The sequence below is a fragment of the Athene noctua genome, chromosome 21, assembly GCF_965140245.1.
Source record: "Athene noctua chromosome 21, bAthNoc1.hap1.1, whole genome shotgun sequence".
Classification (NCBI taxonomy): domain Eukaryota; kingdom Metazoa; phylum Chordata; class Aves; order Strigiformes; family Strigidae; genus Athene; species Athene noctua.
Genome location: NC_134057.1, coordinates 11,061,859 through 11,079,692, shown reverse-complemented (window position 1 = coordinate 11,079,692; position 17,834 = coordinate 11,061,859). Strand labels below are relative to the sequence as shown.

At 37.4% G+C, this 17,834-nt stretch overlaps 1 protein-coding gene across 10 annotated transcripts in view; it reads right to left on the bottom strand.

Moving 5' to 3' along the window:
* SHLD2 (shieldin complex subunit 2) overlaps nucleotides 1-17,834 on the bottom strand; it is a 37,489-nt gene that overhangs the window by 7,682 nt on the left and 11,973 nt on the right. For 8 of the 10 annotated variants that reach the window (XR_012634976.1, XR_012634977.1, XM_074924347.1 and 5 more), the window contains 4 exons: nucleotides 5,531-8,011; nucleotides 4,355-4,462; nucleotides 3,357-3,551; nucleotides 1,293-1,427 (listed from right to left, as the gene is read on the bottom strand). Coding sequence is in view for 8 of the 10 variants with exons in the window: in XM_074924347.1 (XP_074780448.1) it covers nucleotides 1,293-1,427; nucleotides 3,357-3,551; nucleotides 4,355-4,462; nucleotides 5,531-7,049 (1,957 nt within the window). In the remaining 2 variants the exon portion in view is untranslated. Of the gene's footprint in view, nucleotides 1-1,292; nucleotides 1,428-3,356; nucleotides 3,552-4,354; nucleotides 4,463-5,530; nucleotides 8,012-10,232; nucleotides 10,358-17,834 lie in introns of all 10 variants that reach the window. The other 2 variants (XM_074924348.1, XM_074924349.1) reach the window with 2 other exon arrangements.

Sequence of the window (17,834 nt, the reverse complement as noted above, 5' to 3'; positions counted from 1 at the left end):
TTAGTATCACGTGCATTTATCTTTTCGGCTGTCTTACTGGGATCAATGTTCATGGCTTGTGATTAAGTATTTGAAGAGTTGAGAAACCACTCACATCGTGAGTTTCAGATAACCCTTTGAAGTGCCAACTGCTAGATGCACAGAACACCAGCTGGAGAATAAGACAAAGCTCTACATCAGATGTAAACAGCACTACAGAGCTCTCCATCCTACACTTTCCTGCTTTAAGCATCAGAGGTTTGTACTAGGAATTAGCTTCAGTAGCTTTTTTGCAGCTACAAAAAATTTAAAATTCTCTCTTTTGGAAAGTGTAATACTCCAGCTGAATACTGAATTCTGTAAGATTTCTAAGCATCTAATGAACAGTATATACTTGCTCACCCTGAAGTATGCAGAAAAATAAGAGCCATGGAGGGATGTAATAAAGTTAATTGGTTAATGCTTAAATTAGACTGGCTTCTTCAAGTAGTTTAGAGGTAGGTCTTGCAGTTAAATGATTTCTAGGAGTGGAGATTACTTATAAATTGAAGTGGAACTGGCAGAATTCAGAGTGTCTACATTTAATAGGTAAAGATTCACTATGAGGTTGTTTAACCTCTCTGGGTTTTATTTTGCATGACACAAAAACTGGCTTTTTAGACAGACATATTCAGTGCTTCAATTAATACAGCATTTACTTCCTGAGTGTATCCGTTGATCAGAAATACAAACTCTTTAAGTTATTAATTTAACGAAAACCTAGTTTCACTTATTTTAAAAGAACAAAGCCAAGAATAAAACAAAATTCAGTAGCAGTCACTGCTAAAACATAGTCTATGTAATTCTTGCAAGAGATGCTTTTAGTCAGTGACAGGTAGACTTGAGAGCCAGACCATTAGGATATAAGGCCTGACAGTGTAGCGAAGGGGCAAGCAGAGACTGAAAACCAGAAGTATCAAACCCCAGCAATTCACGCTAAACTAGACAGTGCTAAGCCTCAGCAAAACTGCTAACGTAGCTAACACTCAAGTTTTTGTTTATATTCACTTAACTAGGCACCAGTGCGTATCGTATCTAGGTTCAAGTTTCTAAATCCTCGTGCTTTATCAGTCTTCCAAAGTGAGTGGATTCAAATTCTGCGGCTAACGGCACCGCTCCTAAACAGAGACACGTTAAAATTGCTATCAAACATGCTGCCCTTCCAACGGGAGTGTTTAAAGGCTGAACGGAGAAGTGTCACCAGCTGAGCATTTTAAAGCTATTAATAGCATCACAGAGTCCTTTTACAGCTACCTAGAGGTACAAGGATTTACCTTTTTTCCTTTGAAGCTGAGGATACCAGGCAGCCCCTGCTCCCCACAGCACCATCCTATAGTGTTGGTCTCTCTTCTGTTCTACTGTTAGAACAATTTTTCTTTGGTTGCCACCTCTGTAGCTATACACAGATTCTGAAAAAGTTTGAAATTACATGACTTCTATAGTGAAAAGCATATAAACACACAAACCCCACATGCCTCGGTATTAAGATGAAATCACGCTGCTATCTATTTTATGGTACAATTATAAGCAAACTGAGAATACATCTACAATTTCTTCAGGACAGACTTAAAGTAATCCGATTTTATCAGCAACATGAATCTACTCTGAAGGAATGCCTAAAGTATATTAATTTACCTTTATCCACCTAAATACTCAGCAACTGGACACCTCCCTTTGAAACAGCAGGTATCTGAGCATCTTTCAGCTCCCACTCATCCTGACTGGTATAAATGGAAAGAAATTGCACTCGATCTCTCAGCAACAGACTATCATAACTGGAAGATAAAGTCCTGTAAATTCTGTGGAATATACTTAAAGAAACATTTCTTGAGAAGTTCTAACATAAAATAAAGCTATAGTCCTGTACAAGCACGCTGAAAGGATTAGTAACAGTACATACAAATTGAAATGGTTAGGATCCCTATAGCACTCTTACCTAGGATACTGCCTCTAAGTTTCAGTTCCATGCTAAAACATTTTTCATAAATCATTTTTGAACAAGAAGTCTTGCTTTAAATATCTAACAGTTCTGAGATTTATGTACAACAATAAATTATGAAGATTTCTATCTTCAAAATTCTCCATTTGTAATGCATACGCATGATATTGACAGCATGGGTAAAAATCTGAATCTTACTAATACAAGATGATAGTGCAATATGATCAAATTTATGGGAAAAGCTTGAAGTCAAGCACTGAGAAACAGTGGTACTGTACAGAAAAGAGAACTGGAACAGGCATGCAGGTAAAAGAGATAAAGACTCCTTTTCCAGGTGGGAACAGCTGTCTAACTGCCCAAAGTGTGTTAATAAACACGGCAAGATACTGCATGAAATACTGAGAACGCCCCAGGGTGATTTGGTTTTGTTCATTTCAAAAGGTGGAGAAGATGCTGGGAAGCAGCTGTAGGGCCTGACTCTAAAGAAATGGAAACAAATCATCAATTTGAACATGGAAAATTGCTTCAGCAAAAGTAATCCTGAAATAACTGCATTCACTATTAGAAGAAAAGGAACCTGACAGAAGAACAAACTCAAAAAATCAGTACGTGGATTGTTGACCATGATCCTTTGGGGAGAGGGTCTGTACAAGAAAAATATACAGGAAACCCAGATATCCCAAACAAATTATATTAATGAGGGAGTTCTCCGTTGTGCCTATGTAGAAGAAATAGGAGTGTCACAGCAAGACATCTTAGTAGCTTCACACTGCATTTTCCAGTGTTAGAAATCAAATAGAACTTGTAGAAAAAGGCACACAAGTAAGGATTATTATAAAGCAATGTTGCACGTGTTTAAGAAACCAGGAATGCTTAGCTTTAAAAATCTATTCTAAGTAGGAAAAAATAGAAAGAAATAAACAAGAAATGTTCCAAATAAAACATTAGAAAAGAGCGACAGAGTCCCATTGTAAAGGAAGCAAGGCAAGAAAATTCTAAAACATTAAAATATTCAATAAATTATTTCATTCTGAAAAACACATGATTTATAGTGCAGCCAAATTCTCCTTCAATGACAGGATGCTTACAGGGAAGGTTGTCTGCAGGTGGATTTGCAGTTAGCAAAGCTGGACTGTATCACATGACATTTTCCTAAACCAGCCCCTTTCCTCAGGCAGTGGTCCTTAACGACGCATCTCTTAAATATGTTTATAAGGGCTCTTGAAATTCATGTTCCTCCACCGTAACTGCAGTACCTCCCTCTTCTCAGCACTCCTGCTTTACACACTTATCTTCCCTGAATGGAATGGGAAGAAACCAGAATTGCTTTGCAAAATCACCATTGAAGTTTTACCTGTTGTTGAAGTTTTGGAAATGGAAGTCCAGTGCGTGAACTCACCTGTTAATACAGCAATGTTGATAATTTTCAAGATTGAGTGAACCAATATATTTGGCTGGAGCTGGTCTAGCTGCATATACGGAACACTATCCAGTCTCTGAACTTGTCTTCGTGGAATGTCTTCAAAGTGTGGAAATGCTGATGATATGTATGACAGTAAGCCATGGAGAACACCACCATCCACTACAGGATAGACTTGTACAAAAAAACACAGTTAAAGGGACACCCTTTTTTTTTTTTTAAGCTTAAGAGTATAAAATTTATTGGCTGGTACATATATACACTGACAAAACCAAAGTCATTTCACAATAATTCTAAGAGAAGAAATTCTTGAGATGTGTTAACACTTAAACCAAAATTAAACTTTACTTCATCTGCCTCCTCTCAATAACATCGCAAAGTTGAACTAAGTACAACGTTTTAAAGCATACCAAAAATACGACAGAAATCTTGTATCATAGCTTGGCTAGAAGACTTTCTTGACCTCAGAACCTGCCTTAAACAGCTGGCAACAACGGACACCAGGAGGACAGCAAGAACAATGCCAGTTCATGGTGATACATCCCCTCAGTCTCCAACCCTCCGTGGCTCAGGTACTTTTACAGACTTTGTGCTTAATAGCCTGCAATGAATTACCTTCCCTCAATGGATCTGCTTACTCCCTAAGCCTCTTAAGGTTTTTGCAAAAAATTTAATCCCCATGAAGTCTCAGGCATCTTATGGTTGAGTCCTGGGATAACTGCTCTTCCAAACTAAGCTCAAAGAATTCAGTTTTTCAGAGTTTTGAGTGGTAACCCCCCACCTCGACCATAAACTCCACATGGCTATCTGGTATCATCATGTAGGTGTTCCTGCCATACTTGGCTATAGGGTTTTGTACCTCTCATTTGCTCGTATTTCCATTTTATCCTCTGTATGAGGCATTGTCAACAAAACTGAGTATTTTAAACAGCTATTGCACTGTGATTTTTGTGGAAATGTATGCACTAGGATCTTACATTCTTCTGGATTGAGAGCTGAGCAGTTCCCCAGATTCAGTAGCTGACTGGTAAACGTAGATTGCAGCATCATTTCTCCACACCAGAGATTCTCATATGTTATTATATCTGCAAGAAAAAAAAACCAAAAACAACTTATCAACAATATTGAAGTGTATCATATTTTTCTTGCCTATACCACCATCACACATACAGGTGTGAAAGACAGTTTGGAAGAGACCCCTTGGAAACAAAGGGGTTTTTTACATCTGTCAACACCATTTACAAGTTAAGCAAATTTTCTCAGTAGTTTGATGTAATTCCTCATTTCATACAAAATATTTAACAGCCTCAGAGCAGGTGCTGTATAAGTGAAGCAGCTGGCTCTGTTGGGTAAATGATTACTGTGCAACATTTCCGAATGAGTAGGAAAGTACTAGGCTTACCTAGAAACACTTCTGATGTATTTTGAGTTAATAATGTCTAAGCAGAAGAGGCCCAATTTATCTTCAATCTCTTTAAAATATCTACCTTTGCACCAAACCATGAGCACTTAAAGAAACCTTAACAAAGAAACAGGCATCTTAAACTGCAGAAATATTCAAACAATTTTATATTGTGTCAATTTTGCATATTGCAAAACCTAAGTGGCCAGATAACTATCGAGTTCTGCTCAACTCCAGCCATAAATTAGGTGCAATATTGTTTTTATAGTACTGCATCCTCTTACATGAGGAAAAACATGCTTCCTTGGAGAGCGTTTTGCTCCTGTTCAGTAATAAAGAGTACAAAGGATTTATCAAGAGGAATCTTCCTTATTAGCTGACATGGTATGAAAAAGATGAACTGCAAACAGCATTTTATATTTCTGCAGTCTCTGTCGGTCACTAATTCACAACATGATCCATCTCGAGGCACCAGTGCTAAGCTACAAAGTCCTTCACAGGAGGAAATTTCTCATTCTGAGACGGAACATACCACAATTTTCTGATCCAGCTGCTGGTTCAACAGCTGAGAACCACAAAAAAAATTAAATAATTAACACATGTTCAAAGTGATGTTGCCAGAGTGACGTTGAGCCATGTAAGTGATGCAAGGAAGACTTAAAAATCCTGAGCTGTAGTTCCAAATTACTGGTTACATACTGTTCCACTGTAAAAAAAGGTATTTTAAAAAAGCAAATAAAGAAATTCTCACCTGTAAGCAGGACAATATCCCCAGGAAACACAGTGAGTGACCAAAATGCAGCACCTCGCCACAGCACCACCTTTCTCTCCATTTCTGACTGGTCAGTAACTACAATTGTTGCTACAGGAACTTTACATGAAGTTTTGGGTCTAGTCTTCACCTGTATTTCTTTGATATGACAAGGATGTACTACTGTGACCAAAACACTGTACTTTTGATTTTTGCAGCAGCAGTTCTTAAGTGGTGATAGTTTCTTTTGAAGTTTCTTGAACTCTGTCATCTTCTCTTGATCCACTCTCACTCCAGGACCAGCTGGAGAAGAATTCAGCTTCGCTTTCTTTGAATTCAGCTGTCTTTTAAACATCGAGTGAAAAACATGAAAGGAATCCTCACATTTGTGGGCTCTTTTAGAGGAGCCCCTATGAGAACTGTCTACTTGGGAGCACAATATTCCTGAGCTCACTGGCTCGATAAGGATTTCATTTACAAATTGCTCAGCAGGAACATTAAGTTCTGGAGATGTCTCTGTATTTTCCTGAGCATTTCCTTCTTGTTTTGTAGCTTCAAGGCAAACGTTTTCCCCATTGCCCTCAGAACTGAAAAGTTCGAGGGAACTTGTATGCTCTTCCTTACATTCATTTTCAGCCACATTAAGACAAGTTCCAACATCAGAATCAAATTGGAAGCGATCATACTGCCTGTCTTCAGGTTTTTTGCCTGCTTCTGTTTTCAGTAGCTTTGTGATTTTCTGCATCTCGTTCCAACCCTGTGCAAGAAGAGCCATCTGACTTGAGGTCACTATACTACGAAATTCAGTATCTGCTGACACTGCAAAGTCTGAACAATCACTTGGTTCTCCTTTTGGTTTTGACTCTTGAATTTTGGGGAAAAATGTATCCAGATATTGACTCAGATGTTCATGGTGATCACTTCTACGGTCTAATTGATCACCTCGTCCCACAGACCTTAGATGTATGCTGATCTGCTTCGTACTGGCAACCAAAGCTGAGATGTCAGAGCTGTTAACTTCTGGAGGACTGGCTTTTCTTTCAGTGAGGTTTGAACAACAGCCATGTGACTCTTTGTCTTGCCTAGCCAACTCTGCAAATTTTTGTGGAAGGTGTTGATCTGCAGCCTGATTCACATTCGCATGTGAGCATCTATCTTTAGATATCTGACAATCGGAATAAATTAAACTTTCAGTCTTTTTAGGTATGCTGGTACAACTTACTGCCACAGGTACAGGAGATGTCAGATATTCTTTTGCTACCATTAATCTCTCCTTTTCAGGCTGCTGAGAGCTGCCATCATTTGTAGGAACTGCTGTGACTACAGAGCTTTCCACCTGGAACACTGAGTGGTCAGCACCTTTGACTTTCTCAGAAAAACGATTATGTGTATCACACAGACAGTGGAGTTCTCTCCATTTTTCAGCAGCAGGCGCTGAACTACTTCGCTCTGACACATGCAGAAGGCTTGGAATACTGGGTGCGCCCATAAAAACATGAATTTGAGGTCTTTTTGACATTTTTGATTGCTGTGTAAGTTTGAATTTAAAGTGGTTTATGCAGTAAGCACAACACAGAATATCAGTAAATGCAAAAAAATATATTTGGCCTTTTCTTAACAATTTAAAAATACCTCAAATTCGAAGGAGTATTTCATGTTTAACTGGTAAAAACACAACCTTACTACTTAAAGCCTACAAAAATCAAACATACAAAATTAAAAATGGAAGTTACTTCTTGTGTCACGCTTGCCTAGAAAAATAAATTTACAGTAGGGCTTAATTTCTGATTCTGATACTTGGAAACACATAGCAGATGCAGAATTATAGTGAAGTTCAATTTAATTATTGAGCAGACATCTTCATTTATTATTTATAATTAACCAGTCAAATGTGAATTCACTATTCAGTCCTTCATTTTAATTCATGTGCAATAAATGCCTGTGAGAAACTGTCACAGCATGGTTAGGAGACCATTTCATCTCCCCAAAAATTACAATTTCAACTAAATAATTAAAAAGAATAGAGCTATTCAAAATTAGTTTAAAAGTTTGCTAGAAATGCAATAGTTTACATGCTATTTTAGCATGAAAATACTGTATTAAGTGATTATTTTATAAAATGTTGCAAGATATTACTGATAAATTACAACTATTTAATAAGCACTAAAAGATGAGTGAAACTTGAGCAGATGATTTAGAATTTGCTTTAATTCATTTAGATAGTATCATACTATCCAAGAAGTTACTAGCTTTTCTAACTAATTAAAAACAACCCCACCTTACACAGCACAAAAGACCCTTTATTTTCTTTAATTTCTGCTATACTATAATTTTAAAACACTCAGCTACACCTACAGGTGTTCATTAAAATGCAGACACCTAGCTACGTGTTTTGAGAGTGTTAATAGAAGTTGCTGCAGCAGACAATTCGGGGAGGGTAGGAAACTGGGCACCAGAAATGAAATTTGAGAGATAATCCAGCTGCAAACAGAAGAAAAAAACAAAAAAAACAACACACATTGAAACAAAAACAACAGTGAGAGAAGATTTAAATTCTTCATTTAGCACTTAGTAAATTAACAGCCATTTTCCCAACAACCCACTAGGGGACGATAAACCTGCACGTTCATGGAGCTCATAGCACCATGGAAAAACTATAAACAGCCTGGAACTCGGATCTCTGGTCTGTTTTTCCAGTTACAGCTATAATAATGTACAGCCACTAAAATTAGACTGATCATGTTATAATACAAATAAGCTACAAAACACAGTAACTGGTATCACTCAGGTTTATGCTCACTGCAACACAAATAATACTCGAAAGAGTGGAGTACCCAAGATTCTGCAGCTGTACATTTAAATTTAGGCTCATAAAAATGTGACTTTTAAAGGTCAATTCCCATCTATAAATCTCTGGTTAAGGAAATACGGGTACATCACAGCAAGAAACAATTAATGAAAGAACAGACTATTAAAAATAAAGGAAAAAAATAACTGGAAGGTTTGTGGTTAGGAACAGGGCGGGCTGCATCCCAGAGTCCCAACGGACGGCACGCTCAGATCAGAAACGCACAGACCACAACCCAGCACTCATCCTCTGTGAAGCAGCTGCCGACCTACTTGGGCATGGACTGAGGTATTATCAAGGGAAGAGACACAACTGCTGTGCCCCTTGCACCTTTTTTCCCTCGAGGATTCCAGTTTGTGGACCTGGAAGACCTTGGCACAGTCTCACAGTACACTCTAGAGAAGCTAATTCCTCCTGCAGCTGCAGGATTTTGGACTCAGGCTACAGCAGGCATGACACTGCCAAATCGAATTGAAAAATTTCTGCCTTTTCTTCCAGAATAACTTACCTTTGTACATCTACATTTATAAGCACACATTAACATCAGTGGCCAATTACAAGGAGCACTTTGGATATACTTTTTTTTCGGTAAATACCTGAGTATTTGCTTTTCTAAGCATACCTCATACCTAGGTAGCACTGACATGACAAAAATGTATTAATAATAATTAATAATAAATGGTGACTTATTTACTACAGTAATAAAAGCCCACTAGTGTTAAAAATCTGTGAGCTACGGATCACAACCTGAACGCTGCCAAAAATCTACTATTGTATACACACAGGGACAACTGATGTCATTAAGCAACTTAATTTCCCTGAAATAAATTGAATTTCCAATAGGACGATGGCTATGCCAACTCCCGGGACAAAAATTTTACTAAAGGTGTGAGGCTCTATACAAATGTGTTCTGAATAACTATCTGGTATATAAGAACACATCTGAACCAGCACTGAATATTAAACATGTGAAATCAGATTAACAGCAATAATTCAGATGCCAACAATAGGAAAATACTTCTCAAATCAAAAAGAACTTCTATACCTTGGTAAACTTCCAGTACTACAGTATTTTACCAGCTTCTTATTTTAACTGTCACTTCTCTTTTGGTTTTTGTCACGTTTCAAGATGAATAAAAGTTAAACATGAATTCGGAACGTTTTCCTTAACTTTCCAGTTCCATAGCTTCTATAAACTTGGGATTTTCTTTCCTTATTCATATTGTGCAGTGCAAGGATATTACATCAAAGCAATTGGCTCTAGATGGTTTTAAAAGAAATTTTGCAATTAAATATCATTTATATTTTCAAAATCTAAAATTTTTGGTTTTCTTAAGATATTTAGAGCTTAGGAATTGCAAGTGACCTCTGCCTACTTCCTGGCTCACCTAACGAGTCCACTATCGAGTGACCTGCTTTGGCAATTTCTGAGCGACTTGTTAGGTCAAAGATACAAAACTCCAGTACTGGGAATCATCAGTACTTATAATCATTTATGTCTGTAAATCAGAAAAAAAAAAAAAAAAATGTTTGGTTAGATTCTCTGTACGCAAAATCATTTTTAAAAATTTGTGACGCTTCTTTGGAACAGTATTATGAATTATTTAATGAGTTTTGTTAGTGAGGCTCTGTGCTTTGCTGTAAAGAAAAAGTCTGAAAGAACAACTCACTACATATCTTAAAAAAATGAGCAAAACCCCCCTATTGATCATATTAACTAAATGCCACTGCCACAAAACCAATCCATTTTTATCCTGTAGTTAAATTATCTGTGAGCAGACAGGGGGTTAACTCCACCAAAGATAACAGGAGCTAAAGCTCATAAAGATATAACTGAAACCTGAACGCACATACCCATTACACCTGTTAATTATTACACCATTTCTGAATTTGCGGAAGGGTGCTCTGTTCCTGCTGGCCAATGCAAGCCTGGCTTTTTATCACCGAAATGGTCAGAGTCTGATTGACGGGTCAATGATCTATTAAAAAACAGTAACTACATCAGCAAGTTTTACATTTGCAAGAGACTGCAACTCAAGTTTAATACAGCTATTACAAGACCTACATTATAGTACATTTCCCCCAACCTACAGAATAAGACAGGAATTCGAAATTTAAGTTTTTAAAATGAACAACTACGTCATTAACAGTTTGATAATCTCTAGTGATATGCTACACATAGGACTAAATTTAAAAGAGCTTTAAAAATCTTCTTCCAGTAGTTAAATACTCTAGGAACATTGTGTGATGCTACATACATGCCCTCAAATTACCCTTAATATACAAGTATCAATTACTTTTATTCCATATTTCACTATTCATTAATAGTATTCACTCACCATGATAATCACTTAAGCACCAAGTAATTTCACGAAAGTAACACAGCTTCAGCTTCCTATCACTCCTGAATATTAATGGTAGTCAGATGCCTAAACCCCTGGTTTTCAAACTGTATTTGGATGTAACTTTCATCAAGTCTCTACATAAGTCCTACATACTTAAACTGCAGCAATTCCACCTCCGGGTAACAGTTTATGTCTGTTACACACTCGTTTCAAGACACAAACGTACAGAAATAACAGACAGCAACCCAACAGAAGACAAAGGATTAGAGTGATATAATGCAAAAGTTTAACTTTTCCCCTCTGGAATTCTCATACGCCCCCACAACACTTAAGTTTTTTGGGGTAAAACCAGTATATTCTTTTAACCTGCAGCTTTGATTTGGTACAGCTTGATGAACATCGTAACCTGTTAGCAGCTAATAACTTGATTCCTACAACACACAAAAGCAATTCTATTGTCCTTGACCTGCTGAAGAGCTGGCCCTGTAAGCCACAAATTATACATGAAATAGGATATTCTTTAAATTCTAAATTTTGACTTCTACTGTGAGCTTTTCCCTTCCTCATTTGCACGCTTGATTTTACACCTCTATCTGTAGTATCAACAAAGTTAAAGAACTGTTTCACTGACCTTATAACAAAAGAAACTGAGTTATTAATAGCTGTTTTCACTTTAAGTCCCATTCAAGCTGCAGGGTCGTTTGGTGGAGGATTTTTTCACAAAAGTTCATTCCATATGATGGTAGAGCAGAAAATCTACTAGACTTGCCAATCAAAGGAAAAATAGAAATAAACCTCTGGACGAAGAATTCTGATTACACCATAGGAAAACTCTTCTGGCACTTTTACCACGCTGCTCAAATCTTTCTCCAAAATTCAGCTTTGTATTTTTAAAAGTAGGTACAATATCCTTGAAAAACTAAAAAAAAAACCAGCAAGCAGTGTAGTAAGAGTTTCATACTCTTAGAATCTGAAAGAACTCTGGGATGAAGTGATGAACACATTACATGTTTGCTCTCAACTTGTGCAAGGAAAGAAGGGTGATCTTTATGCCAAAAGCTCACGCTGGCACTCTGAGTGAATCGATGTACCAGCAACAGCACCTGTCCACCAAATCATCAAGAAGCTTGGCCCAAATACATATATGTATGAAGAAGAACCTAACAGAAAATAAAAACTGCCAGAAGAAACCAAGCTAAGCAATTCATAGCTAAAGCCATTTCATACTCTACATAAGAGTGAGGGATGAATTGTATGGGCTTAAAAGAAGATTGTATCTGTAAGGGAATGGCAGCCCAAGGAGAGTCAAGTGGATTGCTTTAGGCTAGGCTAGTGGGACCTAATAAGTCAAGAGAACACGCATGTGGGGGAAAGTACATTACACATGGGCAAGAGGGGAAATGGATAGGGTAGGTAAGTACAGGCCTTATTGTTGTCATCCTTTGTTTGGTGATGGTAACAGTCACCAAATATCTTTTATCTAAATTTTAAATACAAGGTTTCAGGCAAAGACTGTAGTTCTATCGGTAACTGACCCATTTAATCAAATGTAATTTTACTCCAGCATTGTTATTTGGCTCACGTAATAACGTTTCTGGAACACTGGGCAAAGGCAGCTGTCGACCAGACACAGCAGTATAGCAAGAATTCTGCTGGTCAGTACTTAAATTTATGAAAAACACAAGCTTCCATTTGCCTACAGCAGCACCTATAATAATTTGTACAAAGTTACCTCCAACTGTTCTCCAAATATAGATTATTACTGACCATAAAGTAATTTCCTTTAGTACTTATTTACACTAAATAGCAGCAATATGAATCCATTCAGTACTTAATTCTTGTCACTGGCTATTACCAGAGAACCACAAATACCATGTGGCCTGAAGACAGGTACAGCTGGTTCACAAATACATAAGGGCTGTGCTCAGCAATATATAGCCATGAAACAACAGGTATCCAGACTTTTTTCTTTACCTGCATCACGTTCACTAACAAAATGTTGTTTGGAATATGAAACACCTATGACTTAGGGAATAAAAGCCTTCCTAAATAATTCTGGTAGCGTAAGCAGGGAGATCAGCAATTTAAATCAAAATGTTTTGAGAAGTTCCATACAGTCTGACACATTTCAAAAGTTAAACCAAAATACTGAATAAAAAGTTAGAAACACAAAGTTGTTCTTCGTAACTATTACTGAGCTAATAAAATAAGGCAAGCAATCAAATGGCACTGTGAACATTTAATGTGTACCTAGTGGCCAGCAGAATCACAGCCTATGGTTTCTAAAGTTGTGCTCTAAAAGGAAAATATTTTCCTTGATCTGAAATAAAAACACTTCTTCCATAAACACAAGTTTGGATCATATGGAGGCATCTACCCAGCAGTTGCCTCAGCCATTTTACTTTAAAGGGATTATTTTTTGGAACCAAACGATGCAAAATTCTGAACACTGATAACACATTTTCAATTCAGCCACCGACAGGGTCTTCACTGTGTTTGAAAACTGGAGTAAAGGTACTAGGTTTTTGTGATTAACTTGATAATTCTTTCCTCACTGCCTCTGTGCCTTGCGAGATCTCCTTTTAAGTAAATGCTATTTATTGATTTTTGTTTTGCAATACATAAACCCACATAATTAAGGAGATATGAACATACAGTGGCTGTTACAAACAAAAGAAGTTAAAAGTTCTGAAGAACAGTGACCTTTTGTGTAGGAAAGATAAAGGTAAAAGGTCGAAGATACAAAAAAGTGCTGTGCATGTTTTGTTGAGGAACACGCATTCCCCAAAACCTTATTTCTGAAAATTACTTAAACAACTAAACTGCTCTACCTTCTGTCAAGAAAGATACTTTTCCAGATACTTCAGCACATACAAAACATCACAATATTAAATTGACATCATCATGGCTTTTTCTTCAGAAAATGGTTAAGTCTGCAGAAAATTATCCACAGGTATCATTACCAGTGAAAATCCATTTTGACTTAAATCTCCTGATAAACTGAGGTTGACAAAACAATACAGGACCTAAGATAAAAGTGAAGCAACTGGTCAAAGAAACATGATCATAACAGCCCTATTTCCATCAGATTAACTGCCTCTAGATTTGATTTATTAGGTTCAGAAGATAAAAACCAAGATAGCAGACTAACATCAGTTTTTATTTTATTCTTGTAAAAGTCTTTTCTGTTTTCTTAAGCTGAATGTTTTTTGACCAGTCAGGAAGACTTTTTCTAAACTAAGCAACAATTCACCAGGCTTTGATATAATGAATTTCTGTAAAATCTATTTTCAGAACAGCAAATACCTTTCAGCTTGACTTAGTAATGCAAATGCCAGAACATCACTGTGACATTGTGCAAGAGACATTATAACATTAATCAAGTACATCTTCCTGAACCAGTCCAGTGTATTTCTCCAAAAAAAAAATTTCTCATTGAGGCTCAAATCACGTGAGTTGGTATTTCACATTATGAAAGTTACTGGAATCCATCTTTCACAACAGTTACATACAACTCCGGGATTAACTGGCTATAGCACACAGTCACAATCAAAGGCTGCTCCTCTCTTAATTGCAGTTGCTTTAGTGGCTTAGGAAAGAGAATTTTCTCCCCCATATTGTATGTGGCTTCCACACTGTGGCAGAAAAATCATTATTTAAAATACAAAGCCACCGCTATTTATTCAGCTTTACAAAAGCATCACTCAAAAAATATGAACAAAAAAAATGGAGGCTCACTGCACATTCATAGATAAAAATGGGATATCATCAGTGTTTTGGACAACAGCTGTAGGTAAGACTGTGCTGTGCTTGTGCTTTTGTACTGTGGGAGAGAGGATAGCGAAAGGGCATCATTCACAGGTCTACTCAGGTGGGATAAATCAGTGGTCTACTAACGTGAGTAGAATGCCTTTCACTCTCCACCACAAGTGGATATGTTAGCAACAGACTTTACCAAAAGCCACACTTTCTCTTGCATAAGGCAAGTGGTATTTTTTTTATTTGTCAGCATCACTAAACAACTCAAGTTAGACATCTGTTAACAAAAAAAACCCCAGTCACCCAAAGAAGCCACACTAGGAACACACAAGTCATCGCTAGATCAAGATGTGCTCCAAGGCTGTGCAAAATCAGAGGCTACACAAGCAGCTCCAGAAGCAGCCAGATGGCACACAAACCACCAGACCTCTTGGTAAGACCGACAGCTCAGTCACTTCACTTACACCCTCACTGTGCACTATCTCTCCAAAACAGAAAACATTTAACCTTCCTGTAAACAGAAACAACATCAAGCATTTTTTGACAGGCCTGAACCTACAGCACCAGACCTCTTCTGTTCTTCCCCCACCCTGAGGCACGTTCTGCCCATTTTATCCGTTTCTGTAGTATGTAACTAACCCCTCATCGCATCATCGGTGCGGTTTTGTGCGGTTCAGAGTAACTGGCTGGCAGCCTAAACACCTGATTGCCCTGATGCTGTCATACCACAGCAAGACAAAAGCTGGCTTCACACAAAATAAATCCAAAAATCTCAAAAGGAAAGTTCATAGCACATGCTTCTGATGCGAGCATTGTATCTAAATAAAACCCTTGCCAAATGTTAACTGCACGGCAGTACTGACTTTTATATCCAAATGGCTAGTATTTCTGTTCTTGAAAATGCAAAGACATTTCCAGGTTATTTTAGGATCTTCCTATTGCACAAACTACACACACACACCCCAGGAATACACTCTGGCCTCGACAACTGAAAAAAAATCATGTTCTTCTGTCTGGAAGTTGAGAGGTGTAAGTCTTTTTCAGAGATAAAGCTCCCTTAAGGAAATATAACCTTCAGACTTGGGCCAAGCTGCCTCCCTGCAATGGTGAAGAGCCCTACAAGGATCACACCGAGGGTTCGCTGCACACGCTTGCTCCTTATTGTGGCTACAGAAACAACACACCTACCAGCTTCTCCATAGGAGCGTATGAATGCCAGCCAGGCAAGTGCTCCTTCACAGGTTACTGTGGCCGAGGTGTAAAGTTGTTAATTTACTAGGACACGGAAGAAAAACCAAGAGAAAAATTTCACAATCTTCTAAGTTAGTGCAAACTACAGCAAAGCTTCTGGAAACAGAAAGTTTTAAGTCCTTTAGCGTTTACCTAGCAAAAAAATAAGGTATGATACATAACGGAAATTAGCATTACCTTTTTAATACATAAACCTTTACATTTCAGTGGTTTAGATAGATGTTAGTTTAGCAAACAGGTTAAGCTTTAACAGAGAACAGGTGACACTGAGTAACTATCAACACAGCTGACCGAGCCAAAGGTGCCTTTTAGATGCAAATTTCCATATTTCAAAGAAGCAACTTTTCTCCCCGACTTTGAGGCAGCAATGCACTTTGACTAGTGATTCAAAATAATTTGATTGGTTATACTTCAAAACAACTGTAGCTCACAATTCCTATCCTGCTATGCCCATAAAAGTTAAATGAAATCATCACAGTTGAACAAAATCTATGAATAAAATCCTTGAAACATTGATTTATATGTCCTGTACGGGTATCTACTCTTTTCTGTGGTAATTCAGCTGTCTGGAAACACCTCAAGCAAAATCAAAAAACCCAAGGTATGGTTTTACACACCTTGGGTCTCCCTCTACTGTTGTTAGTCACAGTGCATAGTACTGGTGATATAACCACTATAACCACCAGTTATATAACCACTGATAAAAACCTTCCGGTACCTCTGTTCTCTCAGTAGAGATGCATTGTTTTCTTCACTGGTTTTGTGTTAGAGGCAATACCACAATTATTTTCTGTACCATGCTGTAGGACTACTGCAGTGCACCTTCACCCTCTTGCCTTTAATTTAGTAACTTTTACATATTATTATATTACTTGCAGTACTACATAATCCTCGTTTTTGAGGTCTCGTACAGTAAGGGGCTGAGACCAGCCCTATATGCCTGACTCACAGCTCATCTGAAAAGTCTTCAACATCATTTATTTCCCTCTCACCTTTTTAACCTAACTCCTTCCATCATGGGCTTCGGGAAAAAGTCCAGCCAAATATACACAGATTTAACATGTTCACACACACCAGCGACCCACTTAGAGGAAAGCACCTTTCTTCAGACAGAAGCTGTACTCTAGATGATTAATCTCACCACCAAACCACGCTGACAAAACCAACACCACAAAAACGTGAAGGAACCATGAAAGTTTAAGCTGGGCAACTTTCAAACCTCCCGAAATATGAAGGTAAGGATGGAAACTAAAAGAGGTTTATCTATTTATCCATTTGTCTTCATGCAGAAGCTGCTCCAAGCTGAAGTAAAACTATAAATTGCCTCCAAGCATAACTCAATATAATGAGGAAAGACTAGATTTAACAAATGCTCACTTCGTAGTTTACTTAATACTCTGTGTACTGGAACTGTAATCCTGTTCACACACAATTTTTTCTGTCTGCCAAATGTTGCAAGTTCTACACTTAATCTTTACTAGGATAGAAACAGTATGACTGAATGCATGCACAAGGCCAGCGTGGCTACTAGTGTACCACATAATTTTTATCCACACAACCACGTGAGCTGCTAACCAAAACTAAAACCTCTACAGATTGGTTTTGTCCATGCCATAAATTTCACATTAAGACCTGTTTAGATGAGCTTACTTTAAAAGATTTAAAAACTAGCAGATAAAGCAGAAAATAAAAAAGTTATTACATTAAACATATGACCTATTATCTTGCCCCAGAGATTATTAATCTTTACAACTGACCAGAGAGAAAGGAATTCAAAAAGCAGTACAGTTTGTTCTCTCTTAGCTAATGTTCCAAGTTACCTTACATTTCATTGCAAGAACTATACTGATGTTTACACTATATATAAAGCTTTATCTTGCAGTTAAAACTAATATACCATCCACATTAACAGCAGTTTAGGAGCCATTCATAACAGCAAACATTAAATGAAATATGGCAACATTTCATGTTAACCATTATGAAACACTGGATCAAAAGAAAAATCTGAGATAAATAAAAATACATAAAACCAAACCACTAAGCTATCGTGTTTGTCTGCACAAATATAAAAAGCAACAAATTGAGATTTAGTTTATGACAT